This window comes from Equus quagga, chromosome 8 (genome assembly GCF_021613505.1).
Source record: "Equus quagga isolate Etosha38 chromosome 8, UCLA_HA_Equagga_1.0, whole genome shotgun sequence".
NCBI classification, from domain to species: domain Eukaryota; kingdom Metazoa; phylum Chordata; class Mammalia; order Perissodactyla; family Equidae; genus Equus; species Equus quagga.
Window position 1 is genome coordinate 84660194 of NC_060274.1, and position 15413 is coordinate 84675606.

The 15413-nt window shown below is 40.8% G+C and overlaps 1 protein-coding gene across 1 annotated transcript in view; it reads right to left on the reverse strand.

The window, feature by feature from the left end:
* Positions 1–1125: 1125 nt before the first annotated feature.
* Positions 1126–15413, reverse strand: part of CPVL (carboxypeptidase vitellogenic like) — a 136355-nt gene continuing 122067 nt past the window's right edge. The window contains exon 13 of the mRNA XM_046668830.1: positions 1126–1378. Coding sequence (XP_046524786.1) covers positions 1274–1378 — 105 coding nt within the window. The 3' untranslated portion in view covers positions 1126–1273. The remainder of the gene's footprint in view (positions 1379–15413) is intronic.

Sequence of the window (15413 nt, forward strand, 5' to 3'; positions counted from 1 at the left end):
GGGCTACATGCAAAACTTTTTGTACACTCGCCCGGTTATTTTCTGCAATAATTAAAACCTGCTTTTGGTCGGAATGCTTGATTTGGAGACTTGTAGTATATGCGCACAATGGACAACATACATAAAAAAACAAAAGAAGATCACAAACCTGAGTGAAATCAGGCACAAAATGAGAAATTAAAATAAAATATAATATTTGCAGTAAGAATAAGCTTTGTCTTTTTAAACTTAGTTCTTCAGTGAGCCAATTCACAGATGGGTAATGTGAGAGGGAAATGATGTGGAAAAAGCCAAACGTGCTGTAGAATTTGAGATGTGAGCATATGATGTATAAATAGGAAAGATGTGCCAAGATGTGATATTTTAGTTGGAAAATTACTAACATATGCATATTTATAAATGTATATATTTTGATGCCAGATTATCTCAAATTTTTTTGATATGCCAACAATTATATAAAATTAGGTTATTCTTTATTTGGCTACAAGAAGTACAGAATTTAAAACCCAAATTAAAAATGGCTCATAACTTAATGCGGCCTGCAGGCTGTTTGATAAATTTCAAAAAAAGAAAAAAAATTTACATTTCAAAATGTACATTTCAAAAAACTAACTAAGAAAAAAAGCAACAAAGAAAGAAAAGGCAAAGATTCAGCATGTTCTCTGAATAAGATCCTCTGCTTGTCATCAATTGATACATCATTACTTTTATATATAAGATTTCTATTTGAAAGAATTCCAAGCTACCTTCTTGCTAAGACTTTCTACATTCCAGTCTCTTTCCACCACTATTCACCCATTCCTTTCGAGTGATAAGTCAATGTTCCTACCCGATAATATTTACCAAACACCTTCATATGCATGGTATGACAAACTCTTCTGTTATTTACAGAATAAGATGTCATTACTTTATTCACTTAGTGCCCTTTTCACATACACTTAGAAGGAATTTAAAATTCCTATTCAAGACCCCAACATCCCATTTATCCATCTTCATCTGAACTGGTGACTCAGAAACCATTACGTCCATCCTTTAAGTTAAAAGATGTAATTCTTACTCATGCATAGCATTTTTTTAAAGTTAATTTTGTCATGAACCATCTCTTGCCCCAAAACGGAAGCTCACTTGTTTCAAGGATAAGTTTTATTGATGAGAAATATTTTGCAGATATAAAAAAAGATAATTTTCTTATTTGTATGACATTTTCCATTTTGAACATTTTCTTTTCAAAGATTAACCCCCTGACATCTCTTTTAGGAAAGTGGCTTATCCATCAATAAGGATCCCACCCTCTTCCAAATACGAATCGATTAATCATGTCAAAGGACCTCAGAGGCTGGTCATAGGGGAGAATGTGTCCTCCACCGCGGACGATGACCTGAAGGAAGAAAAACAAAAGAGAAGTGAAAATTTAGAGAAAAAGATACTCTGAATAAACGGAAAGTTTTAATTCACATTAAAGGATTCTTAAAGCTTACATGAAATACTGAACATATTCTATCAATCAGTCCACGCCTTTGGAGAGCTGACTTTTGCTTTTAATAAGTTTTTTTTTTCTTTTTAAATGTAACCCTGGGTGAGCCGATTTTGTGTTAAGGAAACACTAGTTCAGGTATTTCTTTAAAGATTAGCACCTGAGCTAACAACTGTTGCCAATCTTCTTTTTCTTTTCTTTTTTTCTTTTTTTCCCTTCTTCTCCCCAAATCTCCCCAGTACATAGTTGTATATTCTAGTTGTGAGTGCCTCTGGTTGTGCTATGTGGGACGCTACCTCAGCGTGGCTGGATGAGCAGTGCCATGTCCACGCCCAGGATCCGAACCAGTGAAACCCTGGGCTGCTAAGTGAAGCGTGCGAACTTATCCACTCGGCCACGGGGCTGGCCCTGATAGCTTTTAATAATAAGTACCTTAAGGCAGGAAAGTGTTAAAGTTGTGTAGTTATTTAATTTTGCACAAAGTTGTGTTCATCATTCATGTGTATAAAACTTGAAAATTGTCTTTTTCCTCTTGACAGTGAGCTGTCTGTTCTCCCATGCTGTGCTGTAATTCTTAGCTAGTTAGGGCCCTGAGGTGGAGAGACCTACCTCAGGCCAGCTCTGCCTAAAACTGGGTGAAGGAATCTACCTAATTCCACCCTTCATTTAGCCCGTCCACTTGGCTGTGACATGGGGCTATAGCTATACCTTCCATCTTAGCCTTCACCATTAATAAAGGGGATAAAGGGGATTTTTTTTCTTTTTTCTTTTTTTTGAGGAAGATTAGCTCTGAGCTAACATCAGCCACCAATTCTCCTCTTTTTGCTGAGGAAGATTGGCCCTGAGCTAACATCCGTGCCCATCTTCCTCTATTTTATATGTGGGATGCCTGATACAGCATGGCTTGATAAATGGTGTGTACGTCCATGCCTGGGATTCGAACCCGTGAACCCCAGGCTGCTGAAGTGAGTGCACGAACCCAACCACTACACCACCAGGCTGGCCCCAATAAAGGGGATATTCTGATTCCCCAAAAAGTTAAAGCAACAACAAACAAGACATCCTAGACACCTGAAATTTTAAAAGGCCATTTTTTTCCAGCAGCGTAGTTAGAACATTTTCCCCCAATATTTTATTATGAAAAGACTTCAGACACAGAAAATTTGAAAGAATTTCCCATACTCACCATTTAGATTCTCTTATTAACACCCACCTTACTCATTTTCCACATATGGACCCCACTATCCCTCTGTTAATCCATCTTATCTTCTTGACACATTTCAAAGTAAAATAGGGGTATAAGCAACACTTCCCCCCAGATTTTATGTAAAATTAACATACAGTGAAATGCACTAATCTTAAATCTAGACTGAGTTTGAATAACAGTGGACACCTGTGTCACCTCTCAGCACGTATAAAGCATTCCTAAAACATCTATAGTTGAGGAGAGTTCAGACCCACACAAGGGCCTGCAGGGGCCACCTGTGTGCTTGGCTCCACACCCAGAAAAAGGGGACTAGTCTCTGCACTCAGAAAACCTCTGGTTTCAGCCAATGTCTTGAGTAGAGGACAAGGGGAGGCCCTCATGATTCAATACCAAAAGGGAAAGAACCGACCCTGAGTGTGGGAGGCCACCTTCAGGAGTTATCAGTGTGGCCTGGGTGTCCTGTGGCGGATGTGGACAACGGACAGGCTAGGGTGAGAGAACCCACGCAGTAAAGGGATCACATTCTGGAACCACAGAATTACTATCAGCAATTAAAGATCGCTTTGACAAGCCCTTCGTAAGAGCCTGAGCTCAATTTACCCGCCTCAATCTGAAGGGAACTGAGGCAGAAAAAAAAAATATATTTGCATAGTGTATTTATTATATTAAAATCGCCCCCAACACCCACCGTCTTACGACATTGCTGGGAGGTACATGAGATTAACGTTAGATGAATTTTTCTTTGCAGCTTACAGCTATCCAAGTTGTGCACTGCACAACTGCAGAGAGCACCGGTTCACATCAGCGTCGAGGTGACTGAGCTATCTGGAGCTACTAGGTGGCTTATTCAACTCACACAACTATAGTGACAGAACTAGCTAGAACCCTGGCTTGTGATGCAAACACCAGTGTTTTCAATCAGATCATAGAATCTGCACAATAATTTCTTATATTTGAACCAAACTTTACAGCTTGGTCACGGAACATCGCACTCACCTCTCAACAGCCCTGAGGCAGGTGAGGGACATAGATGACCATTACAGATGTGAGAGCGGACTTACCCCTCACACTCAACTGGAAACACTGCTTTAAGCTACGCTCCATCAAGCATCATCTGTGCCTTGTTGCAATGACAATGGAGCCCATCTACCATCTGTGTTCAAGCTTGCATCTGGAAACTCAAAATATCCCGCTTTGTGTCACAGACTGAAAATAAACAGATATGTGACAAGAGCCCCTTCAAGTGACGCTGGAGGAAAACTTTCGCTGCCCCCACAGTCCCAGACTAGAATTCTCCTCCTATAGATTCCCATTCACATCTCTGGCTTTGGCAGAAATCTGACGAGTGACGTCTGTGCAACTTCAGCCCAGCTGAGGACACTTAATGAAGTCACGTTTGTGACAAAACCCAGCTGCTTCAACTGGAAATGAGTTTGGCAACAGTGGTCTGGAACAGCAATAAACTGAATACCCGAGAGCTACAGGTTATGCTGCCTGCAGGACCAGAGCTGCAGCTACTGGGGACACAGCACAGTGCTCTATGGCCTGGGCTTGGGAGTCAGAGTGCAGGAGCAAGCTGTGTGACCTAGGGCGAGTAACTTAACCTCTCTGACCCTCAGTTTCCTTAACTATACAATAGAGAAAGAAGTATTAATGCTTGGGATAGTTGTGAGTTGTGTAAGGAATTAATGGAATAATGTCCATGGAATACTTAGCACGGTGCCTGGCCTGGGATGGTATTCAAGAAATATTCATCATTCTTCCAGCAATTACCCCTGTTCAAAACCCAGGATCCAAATGCTTGTATCAACCTAAGTAAGCTAGAACACTGTATTCTTCCGTTAGCGTTCACAACGCTGGTTTAAGGGAGTTGTTTAAGACAGCGGTTCTCAAACCGAACATGCATAAAAACAACTGAGCTTGTTAAAACAGACTGCTGGGCTCCCCCTCTAGACTTTCCAAGTCTGAAGGTCCAGGGTGGGGCCTAATGCGCATTTCTAACAATTCCAAGGTAAGGCTGATGATGTTGGTCCAAAGACTGCTCTTTTTTTTTTTTCTGAGGAAGATTAGCCCTGAGCTAACTACTGCCAATCCTCCTCTTTTTGCCGAGGAAGACTGGCCCTGAGCTAACATCGGTGCCCATCTTCCTCTACTTTATATGTGGGACGCCTACCACAGCATGGCTGGCCAAGCGGTGCCATGGCCACACCCAGGATCCAAACCGGCAAACCCCCGGCCCTCGAAGCAGAACGTGCGAACTTAACCACGGCGCCACTGGGCTGGCCCCAGACTGCTCTTTCAGAACGACTGTTTAGAGGAACTTTTTCTATTCCGTGACCAACCAGGGAATTCTCTATTTACATCAAGAGAGAATACAAGTAGAAATTTAACACCTATGCATGACCTCACCTCAGTGTACTTCTTCCTGATCATGCGCTCTCCTGGTATTCACACACACACACACACACCCTCCAGTGTTGAAGAAAAGATGACAGGGATTTGGTATTATAATTCTTACTCTCAGAGTAAGAACTGATCCCCAGTCCAATTCTGAGCTACCATATGTAATGACCAAATGACAGCATAAATGCTGTCATTAAGATTGGAGAGAAAAGCTCGTGTAGGAACAAAGCCTTTTTCACATGCCACAAAATTCTCAAAGTATGTTCCCAAGCAGATTCCCATAGAGCATTTTACCGACATTAACCTCAAAACAAATTTATGGGCACTGAGAAAGAAACCACTCTGTTGTTCATAGCTAAGCCACTCACCAGTCACAAATCAAGGACCCACAGCACTCCACAGTTTTCAGAGGTGTGACAAAATGTGACAGGGCCATGATTGCATATTTAAATGTGACAAGATTAATCTCAAGGCTCCCTGGATAGAAACAGTCTCATCACCAGAAACTGTCTATTTTGGGTGTTTCCACACCAGAGCTGAAACCTCTAAACTCATGTGTTCCAGATGTTCCAGGGGGTCACAAATGTGTCATGAATTTTAAAAGGATTATACACACACTTTAAAGCTTCATTCCACTTTACTTTTTAGAAAATGATACAGTTCTCCCTGGACTTAGAAACACGGACCTGGCAGTAAAGGGTTCCCAGTTGTGCCTTTTTAGATGACGAAATACAGAGGGAAACTCACAATGGGTGTGTTGATGTAGATATGTCAGGGGAGACTTGGGGGGAGGGGCTTGGAGGAGGAGATCACTGGACAGACAATGGAGGGACGGGTCGGGGGAGGGCTGCACGGCAGACAGGAAACAGCGGTGCAAAAGGAGTGGGGCGTGGGACAGCAGGGCATGTGCAGTGACCTGTAGGTGGTTCCACTGATGAAGGGCAAGAGGAAACAGGAGGGAGAGTTGTGCAGGTAAACCCCATACGACGGGCTGCTGGAATGCACGGACCTTAGCCTAAAGCGGGTGTGTGTTTGTGTGGTAAAATACACATAACATAAAATTACCATTCTCACTATTTTACAGTGAGCGATTCACTCACACTGTTGTGCAACCATCACCACTATCTAGTTGCAGAATATTTTCATCACCCCAAAGGAAACCCCGTACCTGTTGGCGATCACTCCCCACACCCCTCTCCCCAGCAGTCCCGGGCAATCGCTAATCTGCCTTCTGTCTCTGCGGGTTTGCCGAATCTGGATAGATGCTAGAGGGCTTTACGCAGGTTTAAGTGATGCGCTCAGATTTGTATTATAGAAGGATGACAATACGTAATGAGGGGGCTGATTTGGAAGGAATGATACTGGGGCAAGGAGGCAAGTTAGGAGCCGAGCTGTTCAGGTGGGAGATGATGTAGCTCACAGGACAGATGGGGTGTCACAGGACAGGGGAAGGAGGAGAGGGATGTTGGGGTGGAACCAGTGAAACTGATGATTAATCAGATATAAAGATTAAGTGAAGGCACCTCCCCACCCTCCACACGTCCTCTCCATTTCAGGCTTCCAACACGGGCAGCTCTGCGAGGGGGGTGGGATTAACCAGGAAAGAAGAAAAGAGGCACCTGGGAGCAGCCGGCTTGGGAGGCAGCGAGATAGGATAGATTTATAGGTCTTATTTCCCACTACAGCCCGATGGAGACACTCAAGAGAATCTTGCTTGTTATGGTTTCTGATTTACACTAAAGTTCTCTTACTATCTTTATTCCTTTCTATGTTTATGAAATCTTACCGTTTAGCTCTCAGACACTAAGCATGAGTGGAAATAAAATAAATATGCACTCAAATAAAAAAATATACTAAAAAGATAAGGTACTTGGGAAGGAGAAAAAACAAGTCAAAGCTTATTAGCAGCTACTTCCTAACAAAGAAGGAGGCAAGTCACTCTCAAAAAAACATAAAACAGACACCAAGGCTCAGAGTTGCTCCCACAACACTCAGGGAAATGTTGAGATACACTGCTAGTGTAGCAAATGATTATGGACTAAGAGGGGGAAAGGTGCTTTAGCCAACCTGAATGTAGCCATTGCAGCAGGATACATTCTGATAGTAGTCGATATATAGTTTTCATGCGACTTACAGTCCCATGGGGCTTCCTAGTTGCACATCTTAACCAATTGCAATAATATTGTAACTTAGGATTTCCACTTCTGACTACGACACAATACCATGTGTCAAACCAACCCCTCTCCCTAAGAACAACACAAGTTGACTTCAGAAGAAAAGAAAGTGGTTCCAAAGTATCAGAAAACAACTAGGACTCAAGAGACCAAGATCATAGAGAAAGGAGAATAGCAGAAAAGTGATGCTAAGATTTTGTGTTTTTCTCTTTGGGAAATTCACCAATTTCTAAGCTTCTCTGGCCAAGAAGCCAAGAAAACAGTGACAGATGAAAGATAAAAAGCTAAGTAGAAGTTAGCGTGCTAGAGACACCAAAAAATTAAAACCAAAAAACACCCAAAAAAGAAAGAAAAGACAGAATTTGGAATTGCAGGCTTGTCAAGGAGGCAATACCATAGGCTTTTCATTCGATCCATGAAAGACAAGGTCTTGAAGTAATGAAAAGCAGAAGCAGGCTAGCCCTCACAAAACCTGAAGTCTACCACAAAGACATTATCTTGACCCCCAACTGAAGAAAGTTGATCTGCTCCTATTGGAACTACTTTCCAGAAAACAATTAAATCCTCTTTAGAGAAAGATGACATCATTTTTCATACTTTTTTTCATATATTTTGTCTAACATTCAATAAAATTTAGTAGTCATGCCAAAAAACAAGATCAAATGACTAAAATCCAAGGGAAAAAAGCAAACAACAGAAAGAGACCACAGAGATCCAGATATTGGAGTTATTGTGTATAGATTTTTAAATAACTGTAAAGAAATTATTTAAGAAGTTAGGTGACAAAATAAAGAATTCACTAGAGAGTGAGAATGGATTAAAAAGAACCAAATGGAAATTCTAGAACTAAAACGTCATTTATCCATTGATAATTGAAATAAGAACTCGCTAGATGGTTTAGCAGTAAATCAGACATGTAGAAGAAAGAATACATGAACTGGAAGATAGGTCGGAAGAAAATATCCAGACTGAAGTGTGGAGAATAAGGGCATGGGAAAAACCGAAAAGAGAAGAGAAAACATGAGACTGTAAAATATTTAACTTATGCTTAACTAGAGTCCTAGAATAAGATGACAAGAAAGAAATGGTTTGAAAGAAGTAGCAAAATTTAGAGTCTGAGTGAAAATTTTCCAAAGTTGTTAAAAGTCATCAAGCCAGTTTTGAAAAGCTCTATGAACCTAAACAGGAAAAACACAAAGAAAACTAACCACATCTAGGTGCAACAGTATGTGCCGTTAAACCAAGACTTTTGATGCTAATGCAGGAACACAATGTTCTAGGATAGTTAGGTCAACACAAGCCTTTTGATCCTGCATTTTGAATAGGGATAATTGTTAGAAGAATGATAATAATGGCTAATATTTCTTGAGTCTCATTCCAGGCCAGGCACTGTGCTAAGTATTCTATGGACATTATTCCATTAATTCCTCGCATAACCCATAACCATCCCAAGAGGTAAGATTTCATTCCCTATTGTACAGTTAAGGAAACTGAGGGTCAGACACGTTAAGTCACTTGCCCTGGCTCACACAGCTTGCTGTGTCTTGAGTCACACTCCTGTACTCTGAGTCTTAAGCTCAGGCCATAAAGCATTATGCTCTCTCCCAATGGTATACTGTTAAAACCAAAGACAGAGAGGTCTTAAAAGTTGTCAGAGAAAAAAACTCAGTGCTTTCAATACCTTCAAAGAAGCAAGAAAAGCTGACTAATCAATGGAAACAACGGAAGCTAGAAGACAGTGAAATACTATTTTTAAAATTCTGAAGAAAAATAACTGCAACTTAAAATTCCTACAGAAATGACTTCATAAAGATGTTTCAAAGAAGCAAAAAACTAAAAAAAGTTATTGCCAGCGATCCTACACTAAAAGAAATACTAGAAAGGTTTTTCTTCAGACAGAAGGAAAATTATCCCTAATGGAAAGAGGAAAATATGGAGGAGAATGAAGAGCAATGGGGAATTTACATACGTGGGTAAAAATAAATGAATATGAATAATAATAATAATAACAATAATAATAACAATAATGTCTCATGAAGTTTGAATCACACAGAAGTTTAAAAAAAAGACAACAGGGGCCAGCCCAGTAGCATAGTGGTTAAGTTCACGTACTCCACTTTAGTGGCCCGGGGTCTGCATGTTTGGATCCCAGGCATGGACCTAGCACCACTCATCAAGCCATGCTGTGGTGGGGTCCCACATACAAAATAGAGGAAGACTGGCACAGATGTAAGCTCAGGACCAATCTTCTTCACCAAAAAACAACAAAAAAGACAACAGCTGCACAAAAGGTGGCATAAACTGAGTTAAAGTTTTGCAGTGTACTTGCACATCTAGAAAATGATAAACATACTAATTCAAAGTTGACTTTCTTAACTCAGGATTCGTGTTGTAATCTCTAGGTAACAACAAAGGGATTGATAATAAAATCATATATTACTAACCAGCTAACAGTGGTTTTAAAAAAAGACATTACAACCCCAAAAGAACAGATGGGATAAAAGGATGAGGAAAGTACATGGCAGAGACATTTCTGTGTGACATGAAAAACAGACTTCTGACAATTAGGGAACTTTTTTTTTTTTTTTTGGTGAGGGAGATTGGCCCTGAGCTAACATCTGTGCCCATCCTCCTCCACTTTGTATGTGGGATGCTGCCAGAGCATGGCTTGATGAGTGGTGTGTAGGTCCGCACCTGGGATCAGAACCTGTGAACCCCGGGCCTCCAAAGTGGAGCGTGCAAACTTAACCACTACGTCACTGGGCCAGCCTGTGGGAACTTTTAAGTTAGATGAAATCTAGCGAGCAAGTAATACACCCCTTCTTTTTAGAGAGGTATGAAATGAATGCCTGAGAAGTGAAGACTCTTCGATCAAATCTGTTAGCCTCACCTATCAGTTAGATGTTTCGGTGTGAATGACTAAAGTTAGAGCCTTCTCTTTCCTCGGTCATAGTCAGTGGAAACGTAAAAGCCCAGCACAGGGTAGTAGGAAGAAGCGATTTGGCCTGGTGGTTAAGAGCGTGGACTCAGGATTCAGCAGCTCTGGGTGTGAGCCCAGCTCTGTGACTTTGGCACAGTGACTGAACTGCCTCTATTTTCTCATCTGTAAAATGGAGATAAGAATTTGGGTGAGCAGCTTGCCCAGGACCGGGGAGTGGGAACATAGGACTTTCAGTGCTGATGCTGAACATGTGCCAGGCAATCCAGGATGGTTGCTCACTCTAAGAGTATTTAACTTGTTGTGAGGATTCAAAGAGATAATGCATATAAAATGGGACTGAACACTTGATCCACAAATATGTACTAAGTTTGCACCATGCGCCATATAGGTCATCATGCTATTATGATCTGAATTTCTATGGTCAAAGAAATATTCTTTTCCCTTTACGAGTGGAGAAAGAGCAGAAGTTACAATATTACTAAATATAAAATTCATTATTATACTTTTTTAGAAAGAAAGGATTATCATATATTTTTTAGGAGGGGGCGTACTGCTCTTCCAAGCTTCTTTAATTTCCACGCTATAATTCTGCCTTCCCGTGGGAAAGGTCCCAATTAAAGTAAGAAAGCGGCTTGACTATGAGCTCAAACCTCTGTCAATATGCTTGACTTAACAGTCTACAGTGAATGTCATCCCCTGAGCCTGCCAACGCCTAATCCATCCCATTCTTTCCCTCCACCCCCTTTCACTCCATGCAATGCCAAACACCCTCTTCTCCCCACACAGAAATAAATATCAAGCAAGCAAGACCTTACTTGTCTTAGCAGAATAGCAAAAAGCTGTTCTGTCTTTTTTCCCTTCTAAGAACCCACTTTACAACACAGGATTTGATGCAATTAAACAGTAATCAAAATTCACTTCCTCCATGTCCAGGTTTTAAATTTGATATTCACGAGATGATAAAAAGCACAATCCAGTTCCTTAATTACCCTTACTCAATATCTAGCTTTATGATCTACATTTGGAGTTTTCTTTCGGAGGAGAGAATGGGTGTGGGGGAGGAGAGGGCAGAGGTCAGAGCAGCACATGCTCTCTGCCAGGAGTGTGGTGAGGACTTAGATCCCCACTCACTGTTCTCCGGGTGACGTGGAAGCAAGAGCCAACCGACCTGCTAAAGTTTTACTTCCTGCAAGCAGCACTGCAGGCTGGCTCTGGCAGTGGGGTGCTGGGGCTCTCTGACGCGGCTCAGGAGAGCTGATGTGCACATGGCTGCCCCTCTCCACACTCAGTGACGTCATGTCGATAGCTTGAAATCAGTCACAGTGGGAGTATTTACACCATGGAAATTGGCAAACACCACAGATCAGGTCTCCCCTCCCTCCCAAGCCAGTTTACCCTCCGACCACTGCTTCTCTGACATTTTAGCTCTCCCAGGGAAAGAGGAAACACTTGCACATTCTTCCTCTTACCCAAAATAAATCAAAGAAACATCTATCCAAATGGGTAAATTATAAGGTCCCAAACTTCTCTGAAACATTGGCTCAGGAAATCAGATGGGCCAGGTTTCAAATATTTGCAGAAAAACAAGAAGGTCCTATTGTCTGCCTCCATTCCTGCCTACCTCCACAGAGTTCCAGTATAATTGGCAATAATAATTTCAAGACCACACCATTGTATTCACAGGATCCCTCTGTTTGTATCAGAGCCCCTGAGACACTCCAAAGCTCGTCTGTTTGGGACAACTCCTGACCAGAGAGGGTCTCTAGATTCAGCTGTATTCTTGACCCACAGCCTAAAGGGACCCTGGATTGGCAAATGTCCCCAGGTTCCAGGAACTCAGGATACAGAACATGCCAAATGGCACATTTTCATGATGCCACTTGTTGAAATAAAAGAAGGCACACAGTTACTATTACCAAAGCAAAGACTGTGCCAGGCAAAAATAGTGCTCTTAGTCCAGTTGACAATGGGGCAATATCTTAACGCCACTTGATTTTGTTTCTTCACACTGCCTTTCTCTACCCCACTCACACTCTCCACCTTCTTTATTCTTTGGCTCTGCTTAACATTCCCACAAGCAATTCTGTGAATCTGGTTACCTTTCAAATTAAAACAACAAAAGGTTACTGTTTAAAAAGCAAACCCCAATTCCCTCTTTATTCCTCAAATATCATTAATTTTTAAAACCCACTCTCCATGTGTGGATAATACTTTAAATGTTAGACTTCTTAATATTTATTCACTTCCCATAATGAAATGGTTCTCTGTTAAATTTCAATAGATTATTAAAATGCACTCAACAGCTAAGAGAAAATTATGCACCACTGCCTAGCTGTTACACCTCAGTAAATAGATCTGCTATCCGATTTATATTTTAAATAATACAATAAATTAGCTCCTTAGTATTAACTAAGTACATATTTGGGTAGCTTAATTTAGAAGCATTCTTTTTATGCTAATCAGTCCTCTCTAATGAAATAGAACCACATGAACTAGGAAGACTCTTGGCAAAATATCAGAGTAAAATTGGGAGTTGCTGTTGTTTATTATTTCCCTTGTTTTCAGGAAGCAAGCTGTGTGGTTTTTTAAAGAAAAGGACAAAAACCTCAACTACCAAGAATTCAATTTTTTTTGCAGGAGAGGATACTAGTCAGCACCGAGATAATGAAACTTCTACAATTCCTGCCATAAATTTGTTTCCTAGAATATTTCTCTCTTCTCTCCTATGTAACACAGAAAGGAAATAGTCTTCAGCTGACATAAACAATGCATCCTTTCATCTGAAGGGAATTGTTCTGAACTATTCATTATCTCAGCATGTCTACTCTATTTCCTAGGAGACATTTTGGTGTGTACAATTGGTGAGCAACCATTGCTCTCCTTGAGAATTGCAGTATTAACACACACACACACACACACACACACACACACACGAGAGGGGTGTGGAGATGAGGTAGGGATCAATTTGATTTAATTCACTGAACATTTACTGAATGCCAGGAACTGTGCTAAGGGGTTTGCTACAGACATAAATGATACATTATTCCTGTCCTCAAGGAGCTCAGTGTCAAACAGGGGAGGAAGGCAATGAAGGAGTTAAATGATGAAACCCCAGTGTGGTACATGCAATAAGAGATGCACATAGAGAGAGATGCAAAGAGGGAGGTATTCTGGGAGAAGGAAGGTTTCCTAGAGGTGATGCTGCAGCTTAGCTTTGAAAGGGAAACAGGGGTTTTCCAAGGCAGTCAGAGGAGTAGAAAGGGCCTTATAAGGAAAGGGGAGGGAATCCCATGGGAACCGCTGACTGATAAAAACAGCAGGGTGTGTTTGGGGAATTATAAAGTGTTTGGTTTTGTTTTTCAGGAGCCTAATTGAGGAGGGAGAGTGAGAGTTCAGGTTGGGAAGGAAGCAGAGGCCAGATCAAACACCTTTAGTGTTCCATGCAAAGAGTTTGGACTTTCTTTTGCAGATAGCAGGGAGTCAGTGAGAGGTTTTTAACAAGGGAAAAACACGATCAGACCTGCATTTTGGAAAAAGCACAGAGAGAAGGGTAGATTGGAGAAGAGGGAGACTAGCTAAGAACAGCTAAGGAGGCCACTGTAAAAGGAAAAGAGTCTAAACAACTCAAAACACATATTCAGAAGGGTCTTGAATAGCATCCTTTAAAATGTGTGTCTTTTCTTAAAACACCACAAGACAAAAACTGTTTCATTTTAAATTTATACTGTGGGGTAGCCATAAATTTCTTTTTTGTCTTCAAAATGCTGTATTTTAAAAAATTGGCTTGTATAAAATCAGTGGGTTTTTTTTTAAAAAGTAATTCTTTGTGGTTTCTGTGTCAAGCACTAGGGAATGAATAAAATCAGGCCAGGGAGAAGGACGCTGTAAAGCAGATGTGAGAAATGCTAGCTAAGGAACTGGGTGAGTGATATTTACCAATTACTCTTCTTCTTAATTGTCTAGTAAGACTCACAGTAAAGCAACTGGCTAAATAACTTCACCTCCCTGTTATTTCACTAAAAACGTGATGGAAGTGAGAGGACTTGTGCAGTATTGGAAAAAGATTCAGGTTCTTCTCCCAGTGATCTAGGGCTTGCCTACAAATCTGAGGCATAAGTTGAAATCTGTCTATTTCATTAGTTGCGTCTTATTACTGAGCCACTATTGGTGAGTTGAAGTGAAAAGGTCCTGAAGGAATACATTTATGATTTTTCTTTTAGCTGGATATTTTGGTAGCCAACCTCAGTGCATGGCATCCTCAAAGAAAAATGCATCTGCACAACCAAAGCAGCACCAAGACTTGGACATGACATGTCAACTCTACCCTTTCACTGTGTGTGGATGCTACAGTCTTTCAATCTGATGGGAGCCAGAGAAGAAGAGGGAAAGACAGCAAGAGAAAAAGAAGACAAACCGTGAATGTTAGACATAGGAAGGGACAGGGACATTAAGCCTCTCTTCAATTTAATAAACCCAGGTGAAATCTGACTAGAGACAAGTCCAAGAGTTGGCGAGACAGTGGAATAACCAGAGCTCTTACACATTACTGGCAAGAATACAATCAATGGAAAACTGTTTGGCATTATCTAATGAAGTTGAAGATGCTCAAAGCCTGTGAACTCATCAATTCCACCTCTAGGCATTACTCTTAGAGAAACTCTTGCACACAGGCACAAGGAGAAATGTGCAACAACTTTCATAGCAACAGTATTTGTAGTAGCAACAAACTGGAACCAACCCAAAAGTCCACCAGCAGTGGAACAGATGAATGATGTAATCATACAATGGAATACTATGTAGCAATGAAAAAGAATGGGGCATAATTGAACATATCAACCTGGATGAATCTCATAAAGTATTGAATAGTGAAAGTATGTTACTGCAAAATACATACAGAATAGTTCCTTTTATATAAAATTAAACATGAAAAGTAAAATATTGTTTATGGAGCTCTTTGTAGTAAAACTATTCATTTAAAAGAAAGACAAAGGATGATAAAAACAAAATCTAAGACAGTGGTTTAGCTCCAGGGGCAATGAGGGAAGGGGAGGGAGTTGGGGAGTGCAAGCTCCTGGTAATGCTGCATTTCTTAAACTGACCAGTAAGTACAAGGGTGTTCATTTATCATTGTTTATTGTGTCTTACACAAGTATTATACATATTCTTTGGTTTTTATTCAATTTTTAACTTAAAAAAAGAAAAGAAAAACCACTT